Source organism: Eupeodes corollae, chromosome 1, assembly GCF_945859685.1.
Source record: "Eupeodes corollae chromosome 1, idEupCoro1.1, whole genome shotgun sequence".
Taxonomy (NCBI): Eukaryota; Metazoa; Arthropoda; class Insecta; order Diptera; family Syrphidae; genus Eupeodes; species Eupeodes corollae.
In genome coordinates, this window is record NC_079147.1 from 120,330,777 (window position 1) to 120,352,334 (window position 21,558).

At 30.0% G+C, this 21,558-nt stretch overlaps 1 protein-coding gene and 1 long non-coding RNA gene across 2 annotated transcripts; both read left to right on the forward strand.

The window, feature by feature from the left end:
• Positions 1 to 13,466: 13,466 nt before the first annotated feature.
• On the forward strand, positions 13,467 to 14,297 carry LOC129953826 (uncharacterized). Its single transcript, XM_056067307.1, has 2 exons — positions 13,467 to 13,610; positions 14,027 to 14,297. Exons 1-2 carry the CDS (start codon positions 13,544 to 13,546, stop codon positions 14,272 to 14,274), a joined length of 315 nt encoding a protein of 104 aa, XP_055923282.1. The 5' UTR covers positions 13,467 to 13,543; the 3' UTR covers positions 14,275 to 14,297.
• A 1,747-nt stretch (positions 14,298 to 16,044) lies between these two features.
• On the forward strand, positions 16,045 to 17,463 carry LOC129942087 (uncharacterized). The gene is made up of 3 exons (XR_008780973.1): positions 16,045 to 16,102; positions 16,165 to 16,298; positions 16,502 to 17,463. It is a non-coding gene; the product is annotated as an uncharacterized LOC129942087 (long non-coding RNA).
• The last annotated feature ends 4,095 nt before the right edge of the window (positions 17,464 to 21,558 follow it).

Here is a 21,558-nt window from a genome sequence, read left to right on the forward strand (position 1 = left end):
ATTTTTGGACAGCAACATGGTTTTGTGAAAAAAAGATCAAACGTTACTAATCTCCTCACATTCTCAAACATATGTTCAAACTATTTAGAACAAGGTTTTGACGTTGACTGTGTATATACACTGAATTTTCTAAAGCTTTTGACCAACTTAGCCACGGAATTATTTTATTTAAACTTAAGGCTCTTGGTTTTCCACCATTTTTCTTAGCTTGGATTAAATCACACCTTGAAAACATATCCTATGAGGTAAAATTTAAATTGAAAAGTTGTCATTTTGAACCTTTTGTTGCTTAATCTGGTGTTCCCCAGGGAAGCCATCTTGGCCCTTTTCTGTTGATCCTGTCTATTAACGATGTATCGTCATTCATTTCAAGATTTAGGTGATCATGTAACTGTGGTGCGAGCAGCGGTATAAAAATCACCGAAACACAATCAGACCATTCAACGGACCAGTGGGCAATAGTGAAGAGAAAGAGGCAATCTCCCAATTTGGTGAAGCGAACCAATCCAGCTAAGCGGAACCCAGATAAAAAAAATTGAAGAAAAAACGAAAGGTGTGACGTCAGAACACGAAACATCAGAGAGTGACGACTCTGGGAGCCCATATTACGTCTAAGAAGGTGGAGAAGGGCAGTTTAGGTTTCCGAAATATGGGAACAAGATCCTTTCGGAGCCAGAACCGCCAACAAATAAATCGTTATAGGGGAAAAGAGGCACTGCAAACTAAATAGGCCGCCATCAGTAAATTGGAAGACAACCTGAAAAAACTAAAGGAGGAAATGGAGCCATTCCTCAGCCAACTTAAGCTAAAGCAGGAAGGGCGCCGGCAGCAAGAGGCAGCGCAACTTGAACTGCAACAAAAACAACATCAGCAAAAACAACAGCAACAACAACCACAGCAACAAAAACAACCACAATCCAAGCCCGCTCCCAAAAACACAGGCGTGGAACAAAGATGAAGTTACAAATTTCATATTTCAGAACAATACATTTATTTAAAAATTACATGAGAGGTATAATTTATAAAATAAAAACGTGATTCAATAAATAAAAGAAGAGTAGAGGCTGGTCACATTCAATTAATGAAAATCACAGCAAAACCACACACACACATGCGATCACACTGGATCGCCTTTAAAAATCTATTATGAAAAAAGACCTCATTTATGCATCATACGATCGAAGGTGTATGTGTTGGTGTTGGGAAAACCGATTGTGTATCTTTCTAACCTTAGGTATGTCAGGTAAGGATTAAAATGGATACATTCGACCAGTTTTCACTTATAATAATTTGTTGTTTTGTTTTATGGTTCATTTTTAATTGTATTAGTAGAGTGTCCCTACTCATTATTAGATATACTCTGGCTGAGCCTACAATTAACTCTGTTCTAAAACCGGTTTCACTCTCATCAATAAATGATTTTCCTATGCTCCCACTCCCGCACAAACGTCGTGTGTTGATGTTCCGAATAAAAGCTGAGTGAACTCAAGCTCGCATATGCCCAACTCTTCTCCCACTCATGTCGCGTGGGATTCTCACTCATCACTTACTCAACACTCTACTCCAACTGTCAATGCAACCACAACTAGCAACATGGGTGACAACAACAATGTTGATACGAATCTCAATCTGCTCTCTGTTTTATATTCAAAATCAAATGCTAAGTAATATGACAGATACACACATAAAAAATTCCAATTTCAAATATTTTCGGTTGGTTAGTTAGTTAGTTAGTTGATCAAATGGGTGGTCGGGTTGCAATTTTTGTACGGAAGTCAATTCGACATTCAATTTTACCAATAATTCCGACACGAGTTGTTGAAAGTATTGGTATCGAAATTATGCTTAAAAACCAAACATCAATACAAATTTTGTCTGTGTACTTTCCTGGTAGAACTTCTTCTGACCTCAAAAGAAAATGGTTAACACAAGATTTAAAAAAGCTTTTTACAATTAGCGGTTTTGATAGGCGGTGACTTCAACTGTCGCCATAGAGACTGGGGATGTTTAAGAGCTAACGCTTGGGGAAATATCTTAGCAAGTCTGCCCTTGTCAATTCCAATTAATATTTCTTACCCTCCTTGTCCAACATTATTATCCTTCAGGTTCACGTGGTAGTCATTTCGTTCTCAACTTGTTTGTGTCAATTGTACCATGTTTTATATGCCAACCTCTCAGCTCTCAGCTCTGACCATAATCCTGTTTTTTGTGACCTTTTATGGTCGGGTGAAAAAAATGTGCAATACTTTCAAGATTAAAAAAAAGCAAACTGGTTTTGCTTTAGAAGAAAAATCAATAAAAAATCCAAAGTAATCCTACACAGCTCGAAAATGTTAACTGCAAAGATGATTTGGATCTTCTGATTCATAACTTTACAGAAAACATAAACTCCCCAATAGATGAAAGTGTGCCTAAAAGAGTAAAGAGAGAAACTTTACATACAAAATTACCATCTAACACACTAAACCTTATTAAATTGAAAAATCTCCATCAAAAAAATTGGCAACGTTATCGTCAACCCTTCTCTAGAAGAATGGTTTCTTATTTCAGTAAGATGATATCAAATGAGCTAATGAAACATCTCAACCATGAATGGAATAAAAAGCTTAGTTTTCTAGATAAAAACGATAAACCATTTTGGAATATCATTAAAATTGTTAAAAATAAAAATAGAACTCTTCCTTTTCTAAAGGACTCGACGTCAATATACTTCACCGACAATGAGAAGGCTGAAGAACTTGCAAGGAATTTTTCAAAAAACCATTTGGTTTCATAAAACTTAGGTGACAGAGAGACAAATGATATCGTCAAAGTTCAAATTCAAAATATAAATGCTCTAAACGTGACAACACCATCAAATGCGGAAAGCCAGAGGCTAAGATGGTATAAAAAATGTTTAGTTGAAAACTCCTATCAAAGAACGGAATTATGTACTTAACATTTATAATCAATTCATGTCCGAAACTGGAATTTAGGAAAAAGACAAAAGTTGTGCCTATTTTGAAAGCTGGTAAGTCTCCAGATGTTTCTTTAAGCTACAGACCCATAAGCTTACTAAGCAGCATAAGTAAAATATATGAAAAAGTCATAAAAGATCAAATTTCAAAGTTTGTTTCAAATTCAAATCTCCTTCCTGACGAGCAATTTGGTTTTAGAAGTTGTCACAGCACATCCCATTAAATAGAAAGAATTTGTAACCATGTTAAACAACATCGTTTACATGGACAGTCAAAAGGAATGATAGTGTTAGATATAGAAAAAGCTCTCGATTCTGTATGGCACGATGGACTTGTATACAAAATGATTAATTTTAAATTTCCAGTGTACTTGTGTAAGATCGTTCAAAGGTTCCTTTCTGGAAGATGTTCTCAAGTGCATGTTAATAGTGATATTTCAAATTCAGGTTTTTACTGTTTGGAGTGCCAAAATGATATGTCCTTGGACCATCTCTATACAACATATATACTTCTGATTACCCAGTGCTTCATTTTTGCAAATCAGCATTATTTGCTGATGACACCGCAATTTTTTTCTTCGCATGAATTTTCTCTCAATATTGAGAAAAATCTAAAAAATGCGATTCAAATTTAGAAATATATTATAGCAAATGGAAGATTAAACTCAATGCTGGAAAAATGCAAGCCATCTTTTTCTCCCGAAAAAGAAAATCTTGCTTCCTTCCCAGCAGCCAAATCCATATTATTGAAAATATAATCGACTGGAATTAGACTGTAAAATATCTTGGAGTACATCTAGATACCAAACTTAGCTATAGAATGCATATTAACAACACGTTGATGTAATTTTTTTATCTATTATTTATTTGTTTATTTATCTATTAATTTATTTATTTATTTATTTATGTATTTATTTATTCATTCATTTATTTATTTATTTATTTATTTATGTATTTATTTATTCATTCATTTATTTATTTATGTATTTATTAATTTCTTTGTCTATTAAATTTATTTATTGATTTTCATTCACGTAATTTATTTGTTTATTTGCTGTATATTTCCTTATTGTTTTATTAATATCTTTAAGTTATTTATTGTTTGTATTTTTTATTATTTATTTACTATTTATTCACTTGTTATTTATTTAACTAGTATTACATTGTTATTGTTTTTATATAATAATAATAATATGTAAATTTGAGCTATAAACTCTTTAATTATCATGTATACATATACATATATATTATTTTATTAATTGAACTCTTTTTTTCTACACTATATGGAGGTCAATCGTGTTTTCCTTCTTTTAAAAAATTAATTTATTATTTGGTCTTTTTCTTTGTTAGATAATGTTTCAGTAGTAAGAAAATATATTTCATATCTCTGAATGTAAAACGTGCGGTCATAGGATTTTGAAAAAATTATCACGAAATAATAAAAAAAAATATTTGTCACCTCGAAAATTTAACGAACAAAAAATGATTTTATCTCCGAAATAAAAAACAGTAAATATTTTCTAAACTCAAACTAGTATAAAAACATACAAAATTAAAATCTTCCTAAAAACAGTATACGCAAAATTGGTATGTTCGGATTTCGATATCTGGCGAATAAATTATGTTTTTGTCTTTAAAATAATTTAATTCTTAGTTAAATTTGTTGTTAACTTCAGATGTTGTTCGTAGACAAATCCAATCTGTTTTTGTTTATATAAGAAATAAAAGGTTTCCAGAAATGCTACTAAAATTGGTTTTCGACTAAAAATATCGGTAACTAAAATAGATTTTAAAATCAAATTTTAATTTTACGAAAATATCGTTGGTAGTTAAATTTTTTTAAATAATTGAACTGACACCTTTTTAAAAAAAAAATAAGAAACCTACAATCCTTTTTAAAAAAGCAAATGTCAGGTTGGGAAGTTATCAGTGTGGGTCGCATCCCAGCCGCAGTTCCAACAAAATCTACCTCATGTTCGCAGAAACACGGGGTAATTTCAGTGAAAATAATATTATTCCAGTTAATGCTATGGCAAAGAAGCTAGCTTTCAACTTGAATGACCTTCCTGAATATACTCAAAGGAAACATACCAGGAGATGAACAAATTTCATACATGCATATGTATCGTAAAATAAGCTTCTGACAACCCTAAGCACAGACTTTGCTCACTTACAATTCAGAACAATTACATACACACTTTTAAAGTCATTATATCCTTTTTTATCCGGCAGAAGTTTTTGTCTTGATGTAATAAAACCAATGGCGGATCCAGAGGGGGGGGGGTCGTAGGGGTCATTACCCACCCGCCATGGGAGATAGGTTGTTTGTTTTTTTTTTTGGAGGAATTCCCTTCAATTTCCTTCAAGTTACAAAAAGTACAACTTTCAACTGAGGGCTGGCCAAGAACATAATATGAATCTGACATTCAGCCCTATTCTAAAAACTTAGCACAAATTCATCAAATTTTGACCAATGGACGATCCAGAGGGGGGTCATATGAGCCATAAAGCTTATGCAGTAAGTTGTGTAATCAAAGATTTGTTAGAAATTTAACAACATTCACCAAAAAGTGGTTTGTTGTCAAAAACATTTCAAATCCTTGTAACTTGAGTAATGCTTTAAATTATTTTCAAAATTTTTTTTCCAAGAAAAAGAGTAAAGAATCAGGTTTTTTAAGAAATAACCTTGAATAAGAGATCTTCAATTTGTTATTAAGTTCCCTTTAAATTAAAGAAACTAGCGTTCAATTCCATTTTATTTTTTGTATGCAGATAAATAGTGGACATTGAAGTGATTTTTACTTGCGACACATAGAAACTATGTATACGGCAAGTATTGCATTCGTAAAAAAATTCGAATCAAACATGACATTACGATGTTAGAAAAGTTAAAAAAAGTGGGTCCCCCAATTCATCCGTCTGTCTGTCCTGGCACCTAAAGCATAAACCACTGTGCCGATTGAAACTAAGCCGATTAGCTTAAGGCTTTTTTTTCATGTTTTAATACTAAAAGTAACATCTGTCCCCATACAATTTTTTTAAGTGTAAATTCGAAAATTCTTTTTTTTGTCAGAAATGAACCCATAGATTTTTTAGAACTATCCCTATTTTTTTTTATAATTCGGCCTGTTTTTACAAGAAAAAAATATTTTGGTATTGCTCCAGAAGAGTACCCCTCATAAAGCCGTTGTTTTGTTTTCAAATTTTCCCAAACTTAATCAGATTTCAATTATCTTGTCTTTCAATGCAAGAAATTTACATTTTTAAGAAATTTTTTTGTTTGCAGGTATTGCAGGGGGCAATATATTTATTTTAAAATTGATTTTCTGTTGAATAAAATTTTTAAGGTAGTAGCAAACTAAAGAAATCTACATTTTGAAGGGAAAAACTTCGTAAAAAAACGAAAATTCTTGATATCAGATTCATTCTCATTTTCTGATTTTTGGAATGGCAACAAAAAAGAATATATTTTGTTTTGGAAGAAAGCAAAGTTTCAAAACAATTTCATACATTTCTTCATGCAAGCAATAAAACCCTTTAAACTATTGTTTTTTTTTGGTTTGTTCTTAAATATGACATATTTAGAAAACTGTAAGAATCTTGGAATGCTTTCATATGAAAAAAGTCTACTAAATTAAATAGTTAGACTATACCTTGCGTTCTAAAATAATTTAATAACTAAAGTTGTCACTTTAGCCCTTGAAACGTGTACATTTAAGGTTAAGATGTCTTTATATTAAGTGCGTGACCCCCCTGATTAAAAATCTGGATCCGACCTTGAATATAACTGTATACCACAAGGCTCTCCCTATGTTTATAATGTAAACTGCACTTAAAACTTAGCTCGTAAAACGAAAACACAATTTTGATTTTGTACTTATGGAAAAAACTATTTTCTTTTATTTCGCGTTAACAACGTAATCTGGTTATATAACATAAGAAAGTATATCAGTACTTTTCTTGAAGTTTTAACTGAAATTTAGAGTATTTAAAGGTTTGAATTTTATATGAATCCCAAAATTTGTTTTTCTTAGAAACCTTTATTTTCAGTACGACTATTTTGTCGTGGATAGCAATATCGGATAATAAATACCTTTTCAGTAATAATTAATTTGGGTACACATTTTTAATAACAAGTTAACATATCTGACTCGACCACATAATAAAATTGCAACACTTTTATAATAGGAGCAAACACCCCAAACCATGAAGACCACACAGCGATCAACAACGAACATCGCTGACGCTACAGAAAGATAAGGATCCCACGGTACCCAATACCCAACCCAGACTCATTGCAAGATGAATAATACCAAGAAGGAGAATGAGTGAAGAAATTAACGGCAGTCTACCATCGAAACTCTAAGTACTTTTAATTAAATAAACTTTTAAAAAAGTAAAATTTGAGAGTAATAAAATTTATTTAACATAATGATTTATAAGTTCTGATATTGTTATCTATTTAGTATAGGTACAACTAAAATAAGTTTTGTTTCTATTAAAGTGTTTTGCTTTTCAGCTATATTTTTTTCTACTCAATAGAGTACGCGATTAACGACGGGGGGTTCAACTAGTATGTCATAAAAACAGCTCATTAGCTTTTCTCTAAAAATAATATATTCTGTTCTTGCCAGCATTTCTTTAAATGCGAAGAACGTTATAAAAATAAAAAAAGGAACCCAGACAGAACGTTCGCCAGAAAATTTTGATAATTTTTCGTAGGCAAATAAAACCGAATATGTTAGGAAGAATATGTTGGTTTTTAATGTATTTTTTCCTGGATCTATTTCCGAGGGTCTCATATTACTATCGTTATCAGTCTGCTTACTCGTAAATTAAAACTGAAGACAAATTCTAAACAAATTACTGTTTTGCGTGAAAATATTTTTGTATTTTTATTTTTATTGTGGAGAGATCTTGAATTTAAAGAAAAATGTGCTTTTAAGAACATTATATCTGTAAAAATAAAATAAAAACAAATAAAGGTAAACAAATAAGTTGGAAATAAACTTTTGTGTCACACTCACAAATTACATGTTTCAGAATCTCTTCAAATCCCAACAGGTTCAAAGCTTTTATCTATATAAAACGTTCATTGTTTTTCAATTAGCCAGTAGTTTAATGAATGTGTTTTGCTATGTTTGGAAGATTTATATTCGTCAAATGCGTGTTTAAATATCAGTCCTAGAGCATCAAAAGCAAAAAGTAGATTTCCTTAATTTTTTTAAGATCTTAAAAGTTTTTGTAATTTATAGAAAAACAATTTTTAAAGAAAAAAACACTTTTAGAAAGTGTTATGTGTGTCAAAATAAAAGACGAAGACGAGTTTCAGGAAGACGAGTTTCAGGAAGACGAGTTTCAGGAATTTAAAGGCAATTTAGTATCAAATTGGCTATCTTTTATTCAAAGTTTCTTCTTCAGAACCTGAATATTAGCTCTTTCTCTCATAAAATATCTTATGAAAATAATTTAAAGCATTACTTACTAAAATGTTTTCCAATTATAAATTGTGTGAAAACAAAGATTTTAGTTTTTTTTGACAGCAAACTGCTTTTCGGTGAACATCGTTAAATTACTAACAAATATTAATATGAAAGCGTTACTTCTAGAACTAAACTGTTTACCCTTGAGCCATACATTTGATCCCCCACTGAATGGTTTATATAAGTCAAAAATTTATGAATTTGTGCTGGTCCTCAGTTTAAAGTAGTATTTTAAACATCAAAGTTTAAAGTCATATCCATTAACGTAGTAGAATTGCAAGGGAAAATTAATAAATAAATAAATTGAGTGGCGCAACAGTCCGTTTGAGAACTATGGTCTAGTGACTGACAACTCTCAACCGTTCCTGTGTGCGAGTACTGTTGTCAGGGATGGAAGGGACCTACAGTTTTAAGCCGAATCCGAACTGCAAATTTAAGAAAGCACTTTTCATGACAAGAATTACTCTTAGAATTTGTCAATGCCTCGCAAGAGACAGTACACTCAGAGAAATAATTTTTTTATTTTCGTTTGTCGCTAAAGAATATCGTTTGAATTGAATGAAAATCGTTTGCAGGAAAGTTAAAATGTTTGCTGCAAAAGAATTTCATTGGTCACAAATGAATTTCATTTGATCCAAATTATAATTCGATAATAGCAAACATATTGCAAAACAACCCATTCGTTTGAAGCTTATTGTTGGTGAGTTCATTGCGGCGAACGTATACATTTCCCACATCTAAACAACTTGTTGTTTGCTATCAACTGTTTTTGTTTACAGCAAACGAATGAATAGTTTGCAAAGAACCTTTCAGATTGTTGTTTGTTGCAAAAATGTTCGCTTTTAATGTAAATGTACAGATCAATTACAACAAATGAATGAAGACTTTGTGATTAAGATTTGGAGAGAGCAAGGGAATATATTTTTTTGCAAACGAATAAATGATTGCTGGTAATTCTTTTTCTATTAAAATGGGAAAAATGATTTCAAGTTTGAGACAAACACGTTAAGCAGTTAAGACAAATAAATTATTATGGATTTGAGTTTCTGCAGAAGAAATTGCAAAAATAATTTATTTTTAATTTTGAACTGAAATCGTGTAATAATAATTTTTGCAAAAATTATTTAAAATAAAAATAAGCATTGCAATTCAATGTGAGAATTCATAATTTTTTTTCAAATAGAAATTGTCTTGTTTAAAATGGTAATTTTTATAAGTGGCTAGGTACTTAATTTATTTTGAAAAGATACATAATGATATTAAATGATAAAATAGAAAAGTTGTGTTCAACAGAGGAAAAGCATTTATATAAATATATGTACATATCGCACCTCCGGTGCAATAATGACGTAAATGCAATTTTCTTAAATGTTCAGGAATCACAGTTAAAGTTTGCTTGCTTATTGAAAATACTATATCGCCCTAAAATAGGCCTACAGAATCGACTTCAAGAGTCCTAAAAATAGCTGACTATTCAGTGAGTTAGAGTTTATATTCTTACCTTTTATATCTTTCACCTGTTTCTTTTTTGAGCTTGTGAAGGGTTTGAACTATTGTGGAGCCCAAGGTACATTACGACTTTGTTGCTCCGAAAAATTTTATAGTTTAAACTTTTGTGTCAAACAAAAAAGTGGCCTCTTTTGGGCACTAGCAAAGATACAATCACGTCAATTTTACCACCGATAAAACTTGACATTTGGAACATTATGGCGCTCTTAACTCAATTTCAGAAAAAATTGCAATTGCGTCGATATTGCACCGGAGGTGCGATATGTAGATATGTTTCTCTTGTTTCTTCTATGATTATAATAAATACAAATATACCCATGTATGTAAATATGTACATATATATATTTTTATAGTAATCAAACACTTAAAAATTACTTTCAAATTTACAAGTAATATCTGCATACCTACCAAGGTTTCCTACGGGCTCAAAAAACACCCTCCACCTCTAATGTACCCATAATGCAAAACATAACATACCATCTTACGAAAATAAACTTTCAGCATTCTTAAAAGCAGAAATCAGCCATATTATATTTTGCTTCTGCCCATCAGTTTTCTCAAAAGCAAAAACAAAGTTAACTTAACTCACCCAAGTAACAGTAAATCGTCATCGCCGTCGTCGGATGGGTACACACACACACGTCGTCGTTACTGTTTACCGTTCAACCGCAATTTTGGTAAGCAACGAAAGAAGCTAACAAACAACGCATATGCATGCAATAATTGAAATTATTTTGGGAGGGAAACCTTTATGATGGCTTCTTATCTTCGTATGAAAAACAGTGATGCTACATAGGTAAGTATTTAAAAACAATAAACAAATCCCACTTTATAAGTCGTAGGCACATACTATATGCGCAAGCAGAATTGGTTCAACAAAAACAAAGAACTGATTTTGATAAAAAATTTATCCCGACTGATTATTACAACTGACAAAAATAGTACAAATAACGGGTTAAATTTTGATCATGATAAGAGTTATTGAAGAGATTTTGCTGTAAAATGTATCAAAAACAAATTGAATTACATTGTTTCAGATCAAAAAGGTTGCTGTTTGAACCATATTTTATGTTACAATTTATCAATTACATTACCTATGCTTACAAAGAAAATTAGAATATCGTTCAACTTGTTTATTTTTGTCGATGTATCATCACTGTTTTATCATTTCTTTCTCGTGCAACCAAATAGAATTAAGTGTTACCTACCTTAGAGCTTAGAAGCAATTTGATCAATATAAGATTTTGCAAAAAAGTGACCTTGCTTGGTTTTTATTATTTAATTAGGTAATACATTTTTCTGATTTTACAAGTTAGGACCAGAATATTTGTATTCATTGTCCACTAACACTGTTCAATGAACTATTTTACAAGTTCAACAAAAACGGTTCTGTGTTAAAGAATTAATGCAAATTGATAACTAGGAAAACCAGCTTGTTACTGCATTTAAAATCTAATCCTTTTGATAGGATGTCAAAGATAAAAATTCCTCCTAATCCTAATTATATATAAATATAACAAAAATATAACATTTTAAGATCTAAAAAAAGACTTGGAGTAATAGTTTATTTTTTGCTTTGATCGGAAATCTACAAAATAGAACGTATATCTTCTAAGAAAAGATATAGTTCTTTAGTATAAATTTCTTGGAATTTGTTTTTATTGATCAAGGTATTAAGTTCATTTATAATAATTATCATTTTCGTCATTCGTTAAAGTTCTAAATGAACTTAGAACTGTGGAATAGTAATGGTTTTCTATATAATTTTTGATCATATGGAGTGTAAAACTGCAATAATTGTTACAGAGGGCAACACTGAATTATAACCAAAAGACAGTAATATAAGTATATCGCGCATGCATACAATGCGTTTCATTCGCGCCAAAAAGGTAAGTCCGCACTAGTATTCTAAAGATTTCATGTACGGAAAAGGACTTTTTGAATAGAATTCTTTTGAGGATAATGCAAAAACTAATTATGTGTATAAATATGAATAAATAATGAAAAATTGATTTATGATTCAAATATAAATCAAAATGACACACCATGTTGTATGGTATTAAACAATTATGCCAAAATTATAAAATTGGTTTTACATTCTTGATTTTTTTATTTCATAAATCTCAAATTTAGTCGGAAAACCATATGAGTCAGCCGAAGAAATTTGTTCCTTTTGTGTGGTTTTCTTGTCAACCAAAAATCCTTTCCGATTTAAGAAATGTATTCCAATACAACTAATTAAATTCCGAATCAATTTTAAATAATATTGAAGCAATACCTTACAATGAAAATGAATCTCGATTTTTGTTAGAATAGACCTCCAAATTGAAAACAACCGCCGCAAATATCTTTTTTGAATAATACGATTTGTAAAACTAAATAAAATAAGTTCTTATGCGATAAAATAACAAACGGACTAAAAAAAACTATATCAAATTGCATGTCACAATTTAATTTCGTCAAAAAGAGTTTGAAAAATATCGAACCATAATTAAAACTACTCATTTTTTATCGTCTGAAAAACTATCTACTGTGTGGACGGGGTGTTATGCCAAAAAAGACCGCGTTCAATTGTATGCCTTACGTTGCTTCTATAGTCGCAGATGCATCGTCCAAGGAATGTAAAATAAGTGTTACCTCTGTTCAGAAATATTGTGAAGAATAAAATTATATTTATTTTATACTTTTTAGAACAGAAATGAAACTTCAATTGTCTTTAACGAGTTTTAAAGTTATTATTAAATACGGCAAAAAATAATTAAGTGTCCATTTATGTCTGATATACATTTTAGTAAATGTGCTAACAAATGGTTTACGAAAAAATAAATGATTTTAGAAATGTGTATTTATAAGATTGTATGGCTAATTTGTTAAAATGCAATTGAAGTTTATAACCAAAAACACTGTCAAGCCTTGATTTGATACAAAATTAAACTATATGTGAATGTAATAATTGGATTTCGTTTTAGTAAGTGTGTACTTTATTTTGTATTTAATTAATACTTTGAGAAAAGTTAAAATATATTCATATGTACTTTTAAAAAAATTTGCAATACAAATATTTTGAATAGGCGTATGTGTGAAAATATTGATTAAGATGTACATTAAATTTCCACACGGCAACACTGCCCATCAGTTTAGAATACTTTTAAAACGGTAAAACCTTTGAGTTGAGTCGTGTCCGTCTGCGCTGAAGCAAATAATTTTCATTTTATGTCTGGCAGTGGTAATGAAAGAGTGAATTTCGGTTTTCAGTGGAATATTATTATTTCAAATTTCATTTTATCAATAAAATAAAATTGTTTTCAGTTGAATATTATTAAGAATATTAAGGAGGTATGCTTATTTTTATTACCGCCGTGTACAAAAGATTATCTTCGGTAGTTCGAATAAAAGGATCATCAAATTCAATAACGTACTCTGAGTTAGTCAAATCTGGTGAGTATTAATTACTTAAATAATCATAATATTCAACACTAAAGGCTATTTTCTATTATCTTAAGTGAAAGATCAATTCGACATCGTTGGAAATATAAAATTTTACGATGCAAAAGCTTCCGCTTATATCGCTGACGAAGACGTCGTTGATTACATAATGCAGTTTAAATCTTCTACAGGCTGGACATTAGGAGTGCTGGACCATAACGTTGATGAAATACCAGGTAAAATTTAGTTTAAGAATTTATGATCGATTTTTCTCCGTACATTTTGACGCCAAGCCGAACTTTCTATGTGTTAGCAGACTTCACAATTTTTTAAGTTTTGTAGGTCCATTTTCGAATGCTCAATCTCTAAATTCTGATTTAAACTCAGGTGGTATTGACTTTTCTATAACTTTTAAGCCAGTTTATTTACTAATTCTTTCGTTCAGAAATTGGAAAATAGCATAAATGTTTTAGATACCTGCGTAATAAAAAATTCCGTCTTATCCGAAATTTCAAAAATATTTACAATAAAACAAAAGCAAAAGTTTCCCAACACTTAAATTGAATAGCGAAGGTATGGATGGCGTATCGTTTTATTCAATATTAGCTATTTAAAATTTTACATTTTTTAATTTAATTTATTAAAATTTAAGGATCCCAAGGAAGTTCTTTGATTATAATTGATAGTGATGAAATAGCACCATCACCATCTGTTGAATCAATAGAGTTTGTAGAGTCTGTAGAAGAGTTAGAAGAGTCTGTTCAAGGACCTAACATCACGATTTTAAATACAGTTCCTCAAGAAGAAACGTCTTTGAAGAATAACATTTCAAGATTTGGTGTACAATCAACTATTGTAACAAAAATCAATCCAGAGGTAAAAATATTGAAATATTATTAATACTTAATCGATTTTCTATTTAAAAAAAGCAAAGGGCTTTTACTTTCCAATTTGAAGTTAAAAATATGTTTTTTTTTTTAAATTATACTATATACTTTTTTTTCTCTTCTCTTATTTATGTAAGTGACAATACATTTAAAAAATAGCTCGTATCGTTTTCGAAAACTAGTTTTTGTTAACATTTACTTAATTTTGTTTAGCAATTAAAAGTGATCTAATTGGGTTTTTAAATAATACATACACATAAACATATACAGTTGATAAAACCAAATTATGTGTTTTATATCTTTATATATATGTATGCATAGTTTGTTTATCTTCTTTTTGGAATATAGGTACTCAAAAAATATAAACACGTAGACTTTATTATCCTGCTTAGACAATTTGAAAAGAATGTCTTTTTTACTAATGCGCAAAAAATTAAGCTTAGTAAGCTTATGATACAGATTGTACTGGAGGATGACTTAAAATTGGAGTAAGAAAAAACCTGTTAACACATAGTAAGGGCAGCTCACTAAAGAATTTCAAAATGAGTCGTATGTCACTTAACTATTAACTCTCAGTTATAATTTTCTTATATCATAGTATACTAAGACGTTTGCTTATTGTCAAACTCCATAAACAAATAATGAGAACCAATGGAACTATTTTTGAGAATCTTCAATATTTTCTTAACTGGGCTTCAATTATATGTGTTAGTAAATAATAAAAAGTAATGATTCTATAGAAAATGTATTTATCAGATTGAATCGCCATGATTTTGCGTATATAGCTTCTGTCATAAACGCAGTTTTTCCTTCCGAGGCAAAAGAAGAATATTACAGCCCTGCGATTAATGGCCAAAAGGCATCCGGAAAGTTATATGACACCTTTGCAAACTATAGAAATTTGCTATCAAGCACCGTGCTTATTAATAGGAGATCGAAAAAATCATCAAGGGATTTAGACTCAACAATAGGTATACACTATTTTTTTTAATTATGTGCCAGGTGGATTTTGAATATTATATAAATATATGTATATAATATTCGTCTGATTAAAAAAAAATTGTCTTTGATCTTCAAAGCTTTTTGATTAGAGCTTGGTGAAACAATGCAAATTTTAGAAATTTAATTTGATATTTAGAGGTTGTTCCTCGGATTTTTATATTTTATATACAAATGTTATGGGACTATTTAAGTTGTTTTGTAATTTAAAAAACCTGTCGTATTTCACTAAGCTCTAACCTAGGTGTACTGAAAATCGACGACATTTATAATTTATATATGTCTGTAGTAAAAAAATAATTCGAAGTTTCCATGTCGAAATCCTACGCCTTGAATTTTACATAACGCTTTTGCTCAATCAAAATTGCACAATTTGAAGTTTTTACACTTACACATTTACACACTAGTGTATATTTTTAAATATGTGCTTATTCAATTTAGTTAATGTTTGCGACGACAACTGCGAAGCTTTTAAATTTATCCAAGAGTATAACGAACCATTCGATGAAGTTCTTGAAAATTGGAAAAGAAGTTTTGCAGTAAGATGGAACATTTTGGAGGACAATAAAGTTGAAACTGCTGATTACCTCGCTAAATTTCCAATTTTTATACTCAACAACAGTAATATTTTCAAATTAGTGAGTGCATTTAAAATTGAAAGCATTTATTTGTGATTAAACTGAATTTCTATTTACAGTTTTTAGAAGACTCAAAAATGTTGCACCCGGACATTGCCTTAGATATAGATTGGCAAATCTGTAATAAGATTTTAGAAAATGGAAGTCATTTGAAGGATCCTACCGTTAAAAAGTGGATTACTGCAAGCCTAAACTGTTCCGAAGGTACAACCAAATACTATTGTCAATATTTATTTGTTCTGTTTATAACATTACTTCTTTTTTAGAAAATAGAAAAGCTATTGGGCTTCTAGTACTACCGTACTTATTTCCCTCAACAAAAATAAAGGCCAGGCAAGGAAAACAAAGTTTTAAGGCGTCAAAACTTGAAATTCAAGAAAAATTTATTCTATATTTCGAAGTGAGTACTTAAATGAATGGACATTCTTTAAAAAAAAATTAATTGACAATATTTTGCTACTAAAATTAGTGTTGCAGTTTGCAATAAATAAAGCCTATTAACTCTTACAAACATTTTAATAATAGATTTGAACATTCAATTCATAATATAGCCTTATAAGTATCGAATACATATAAAATCAATGTTTTATTTTAAATTTGTAGACTTTGGGAAAAGCTGATGACTTCGAAAGACAGTTATTAAATAGCAATGTCGGACTACAACCACGAATTATATTTGTGGGAGAATTTAATTGTTTGAAGGCGTATGTAACGCTAACGGATAAAAAATATGCCTTTGAGAATCCTCTTGATGCTGTCCAACAATGTTTCTATATGTATCAGGCATAACATATAAAATATCCTGCTGAAAGCACGTCCGTGTGGACTTTCATTCAAATCTACATCTTTAATGTCAAAACCAAATTTGACCAAGTATCGTCCAGCATAAAGTCGATTTGGAGAAGTCTAAAAAAGTAAATATTATATTAAGATATTGTATGCATGACTTATTAGAAGGAGTTTGTCATTATGACCTTAGAAATGTTTTAAAGTACCTTATCTTAAAATATAATTTTTTTCCTGTGCAACAACTCGAATAGAAATATTCAACTTTGGTCGATAACACAAAAATCACCTCTTTTGTATCTATTTTTAAGAGACATCACATTAATTCAACTGAATTTTTGAGGAAAATAAACACCAAACTTTCAAAAAATGTGGTTTTACTCCAAGAAAAAGAATAAATAAACTTAAACATCAATTCAAAATTTAAAATTTATTATTAAATGAAAACGAAATTTTTTTAAATTTTTACGATTATGGCCCAACTTTTCAGTTAAAATCATCTGAATTTTTTAAATTCAATTTCAAATCATCGGATAATATTTTGAAAGTTTAATTTGTAATTCTTTAAGGTATTTTATAAAAAGAGAAATCGGTTGTAGTTATAGGACTGTAAGAAAATAATGATGTAAAAGCAAATAAAACATTTCATTTGCGTTTATCATATATAGAGACTATTTGTTTCGACAATAATTATTTTGCTTACAAAATTAAAAAAAAAAATAATTTGTTTTCAGTTTTCGATCTAGAGCTTCTTCAATACTTTCATACTTCTTGTAAACATTGTTTTCGCCATATGGCAGAACATTTTTTTTATCCTAAAATAATGAGTGTTTCTTCAGCATTTATTTTAAAATTTAAAAATCCACATATTATTTAGTGTCTCTTTTAAACTTACTTAATCTTTTCGTTATATACAAAATAATCCTCCTTTGAATAAGAAATGTTTTATAACATAGACTATTATCTAAAAAACTGACTCATTTATTTTTAACTATGAATAATGTTATTGTTATTTTCGTGAGTTATTGAATATATAGCTTTATATAAATGATATTTAAATTGTTAACTTCAAATCTATACAAGTATGTAAAGTAAAATTTGATTGTTTTAATAAAACAGGAGTTACAAAATAAAATTTTATTTATATATTTGAATCAATAGATATGTGGAATAGAAAATGTGTTTGTATTTAATTGGACTTTTTGTAACTTGAAATTAATCATTTTGGAATACTTGTAGTTGAATATGTATAACCTCTATTTTAGTGTCATAAAATAAACTAAAGTTCTGAATAACGAATTGTGTTGCGAAAAAAATCTTAGAACGAATTATTGAATTGATAAACACTTATGCACTTGTTAGAGCCCAAAATACATAATTAATTTAGTAATTTAATGTTGAAAAATGTTAGCTATGGCAAGAAAAAATATACGTAAAAGGTGTATGTATGTACATATGTAAAAGAATCAAATATATTGTCAAAATCAATCAACAGTAATTACCTGAAATAAAAATGTATTGAGGGCAATAGCAACTGAGTCGATCGTTTTTTAGATAAATAACTGATATATAATTCATTTGGCACAGCAACGCAATTCGTTTTCTGTAAAAGTTTAGTTTGTTTAGCACAAAGAGCAGATTTTCCAGAGGAGTGTAAGACAAACGCATACAATTCAAACCGAAACGAATGATTTATTTGATTTAAACGCATTATTTGTTTGCATCAAACAAATTCTATGTTCCACTCAAAAGGTCCTGTTCTTTGCCACAATCGTAAGATACGGTTGCAACAAATGTAAGTATAAAGAATATTCCTTTGAACCTACTCCTTGATTCGTTTGCCTCAACCGCGAAAATTGGTAGCATCAAACGCAAAATGTCTCAACAGCAAACGTGCAATTCGTTCACAACAAACTCTTGGTCGTGAGCCACAACTTGACATTTCGTTAGTGATAAATGAATAAATCGTTTGCTTCAAACGAGTAATCCATCTGCCACAACTTGAAACTTCTTTTGTCATAAACGAGCCAAACGATCACTCCAAACGTTTGATTCATTTGCAACAAAGTAAAAACTTGTTCGCGAAACCTAATTATTTATTTGATACAAACATTCTATTTGTTTGCAATAAACGATGAAATGTTTACTGCAAAAGAATTTAAGAATTTGCTGCAAACTAAAATGAAAAATTCTCCAGCAAACGAAAAAGTCGATTGGGCAATTTTTTCGTTTGCCGCAATCGATTCGTTCTCTCAGTGTACCCGTGAAAAAAACTTTAGGTGGAATAGGCAGGGATCGAACCCAAGAGCTCTCGCATTGTACTACGGGTACAAGTTAAAATTAAAACAAAATAATCTCGCAGGGCGGAGGGGCTGGATCACGATTCCTATAACCCCTCTCCACTAGATGTGTTATGGTACTGACGACGCTTGAAATGGTCGCAAGGCTTTAGTTCTTAAATCAATTGCACCTTTTAAGCGTGTAAATTCAAACCTTATACATAATGTTCATCAACGACATGCGTGAGAGGTTCAATTGTGGGGCACGATGACGACGAGTTGAGTTCCCATGTGCACTATTGTACGCACAATTGAACGATTAAATTGAAACCGAATATATCACGAAGTGCACGATAGACACTTTGATTCCAACGCACATTTTCATAAAAGCCTGAATAACTTTAACGCGTTCAAATTGAATTATTCTGAAATTATTAAATGTTAAATTAAATGCAAAAAAAAATTCACGTTTAGGTGTGGTTTACATTCAACATCGGGCCTTTAAATTTAACCAACTTTAAATAAGTCGCACGAATGAGGGATCCAGTTGTCAGAACCAATTCCACTTTGTCACCATATTGATTCCGTATAAAAGGATAGTTAAGCCGAATTTATGACAAGTTGTGCCTTTTTGTTTTTATTAAATGTTGACGATGTTTAGCTGATTAGTTTTTTCAATAACTTTCTTGAGGCATATAATGTGTCAGTTCAGAGGGAAACAAATATTACTACTGCATTTCATAAGTATGTACCTACTACCTAACCGCTACTACTTTTTAACTTGTTCGTAGGTATAACCAATTCTTAGTTGATTTTTTTTATTTTTGATTCTATTGATAAAACTTTAATTCATAAGTTTCATGGTACATGATATGTTATTCCTTGTTGCTGCAATATTAAGATTCCTGTATTCAGCCTGCGGTAAAAATATAAACGATTGCCAAAAATAAATAAAAATATAAAACGCCAAACAAATGCGAAGAGGTATATGTAATATTAAGAATGTATGGTGCATTAAAAAGTTGAGTAACTTGAAAATTTTCTGCTACAAATACACAATTGTATTCAAAGGGTTAGGCAAGGGCAGAATACCTACAAGCTTCGATTGATATACAAAAAATCAGAGTGGATGAAATTAAACCCGAATTTCATATGGAATTTAGTGTAGAGGGAAGTTTTTGTATTTATAGCTCCACCTACTATTCTCTTTTGCTATTGGTCAGAAAAAAAATCGCCATTCAAAGCAAAAAAGGCAACGTACATAACAAAATTGAAAATAAATTTCAGGTGCATTGAGATTGGAAGCCATTCACTAAGTGTATTAAATATTTAATATCAAGTATTTTATAATTCTAATACCTGTCTTTAATTCTACATTAATTTTTGTATATATAACAAAGAACGAATTTTGTTTTATATTGCAATAATATTCAGAATTTATAGCAAATTTTCATGGATATTAAACGTTTAGTACAACTAATAGTCTGCTAGTATAGGTAATGATTCTTTATGTTTTCTTATAACAACAGAATTGACGATACCTTGTAATATTTTATAGATTAGAGATTTATTCATCTCTAGTGTTAAGATTTTGAGAGTTGTGCTTGAAATTACTTCTTTAAAAACGTGTTTGTTTGTAGTGCCACTGCAAACATCTTTAAAAAAATTAGGGTAAAAACATGAATTCAGAAAATCTTGAATTCAACATAGATGTATAGTTTCATCTTCTACAATATTATATAGATTCTAATAATTCTACCCTTTCAAATTTGTTTATACGCGCGTTTAGAGAATGAACACGTGTTTGTTAGTTATAAAACGCAGTACTAAATATATGTCTGGGAAAGAAGAGCTCAAATATAAGAAATTATAATTTTTTGAAATTGTTGGATTGGAATCAACTCAGGATGCCAACCATATTAACACGTCGAAAGTCCCAATTAAACAAGCAAGTATACAGAAAGACGGTCTCGAAAATGAAATCAAATTTATACAGAGTAACAGTGCATAAGAACTGCACTAAAAGCTATACGCGCTAAGATTGTCATTTGTATACATACATGTATGCCTTTCCTAAGGTAATTGTGTTATTTTTTTCATAATGGATAACGATAAGGATTCAACACACTTGCGTGTTCAAACAGTTCTCTTCGTCTTTTACTAAAGCATCACTCAACCTACCCTTACAAAAGAAACAATGTGTATCGATTATAATAGTCTAGTAATTATACATATACATATGTACATATGTATGTATATCTGACCATGCATTAAATCCGGTTCTTCTGATTTTTCAGTTACTTGTTTATGATGTTGCCAACGATTAGGTATATCATTGTGATACACATTTTCTCAAAACTAGAAATTTCTGAATTCATGTTCTCACAGTATACGAGTATTTAAAAAAAATTGCTTTTGTGTATAATATCAGAAAAAAATAATTTAAAATCAAAGTTAAAAACAAAACAATTTTTTTATTTTTAATGCACTATTTTTTACATTACCTTATTAATTATTGATTAAACACCAAAAGACAAATCTATGTTCTAGTTTTTGGTCAAATTGGAAACAATTACAACTGCTATCCGTTTCCGT

Excerpts from the sequence above, each read along its gene's own strand:
- LOC129953826 (XM_056067307.1), top strand. The coding sequence starts at position 13,544 with ATGCAGTTTAAATCTTCTACAGGCTGGACATTAGGAGTGCTGGACCAT. Across the intron at positions 13,611-14,026 it reads TAACGTTGATGAAATACCAG|GATCCCAAGGAAGTTCTTTG; the intron begins GTAAAATTTAGT and ends TTAAAATTTAAG.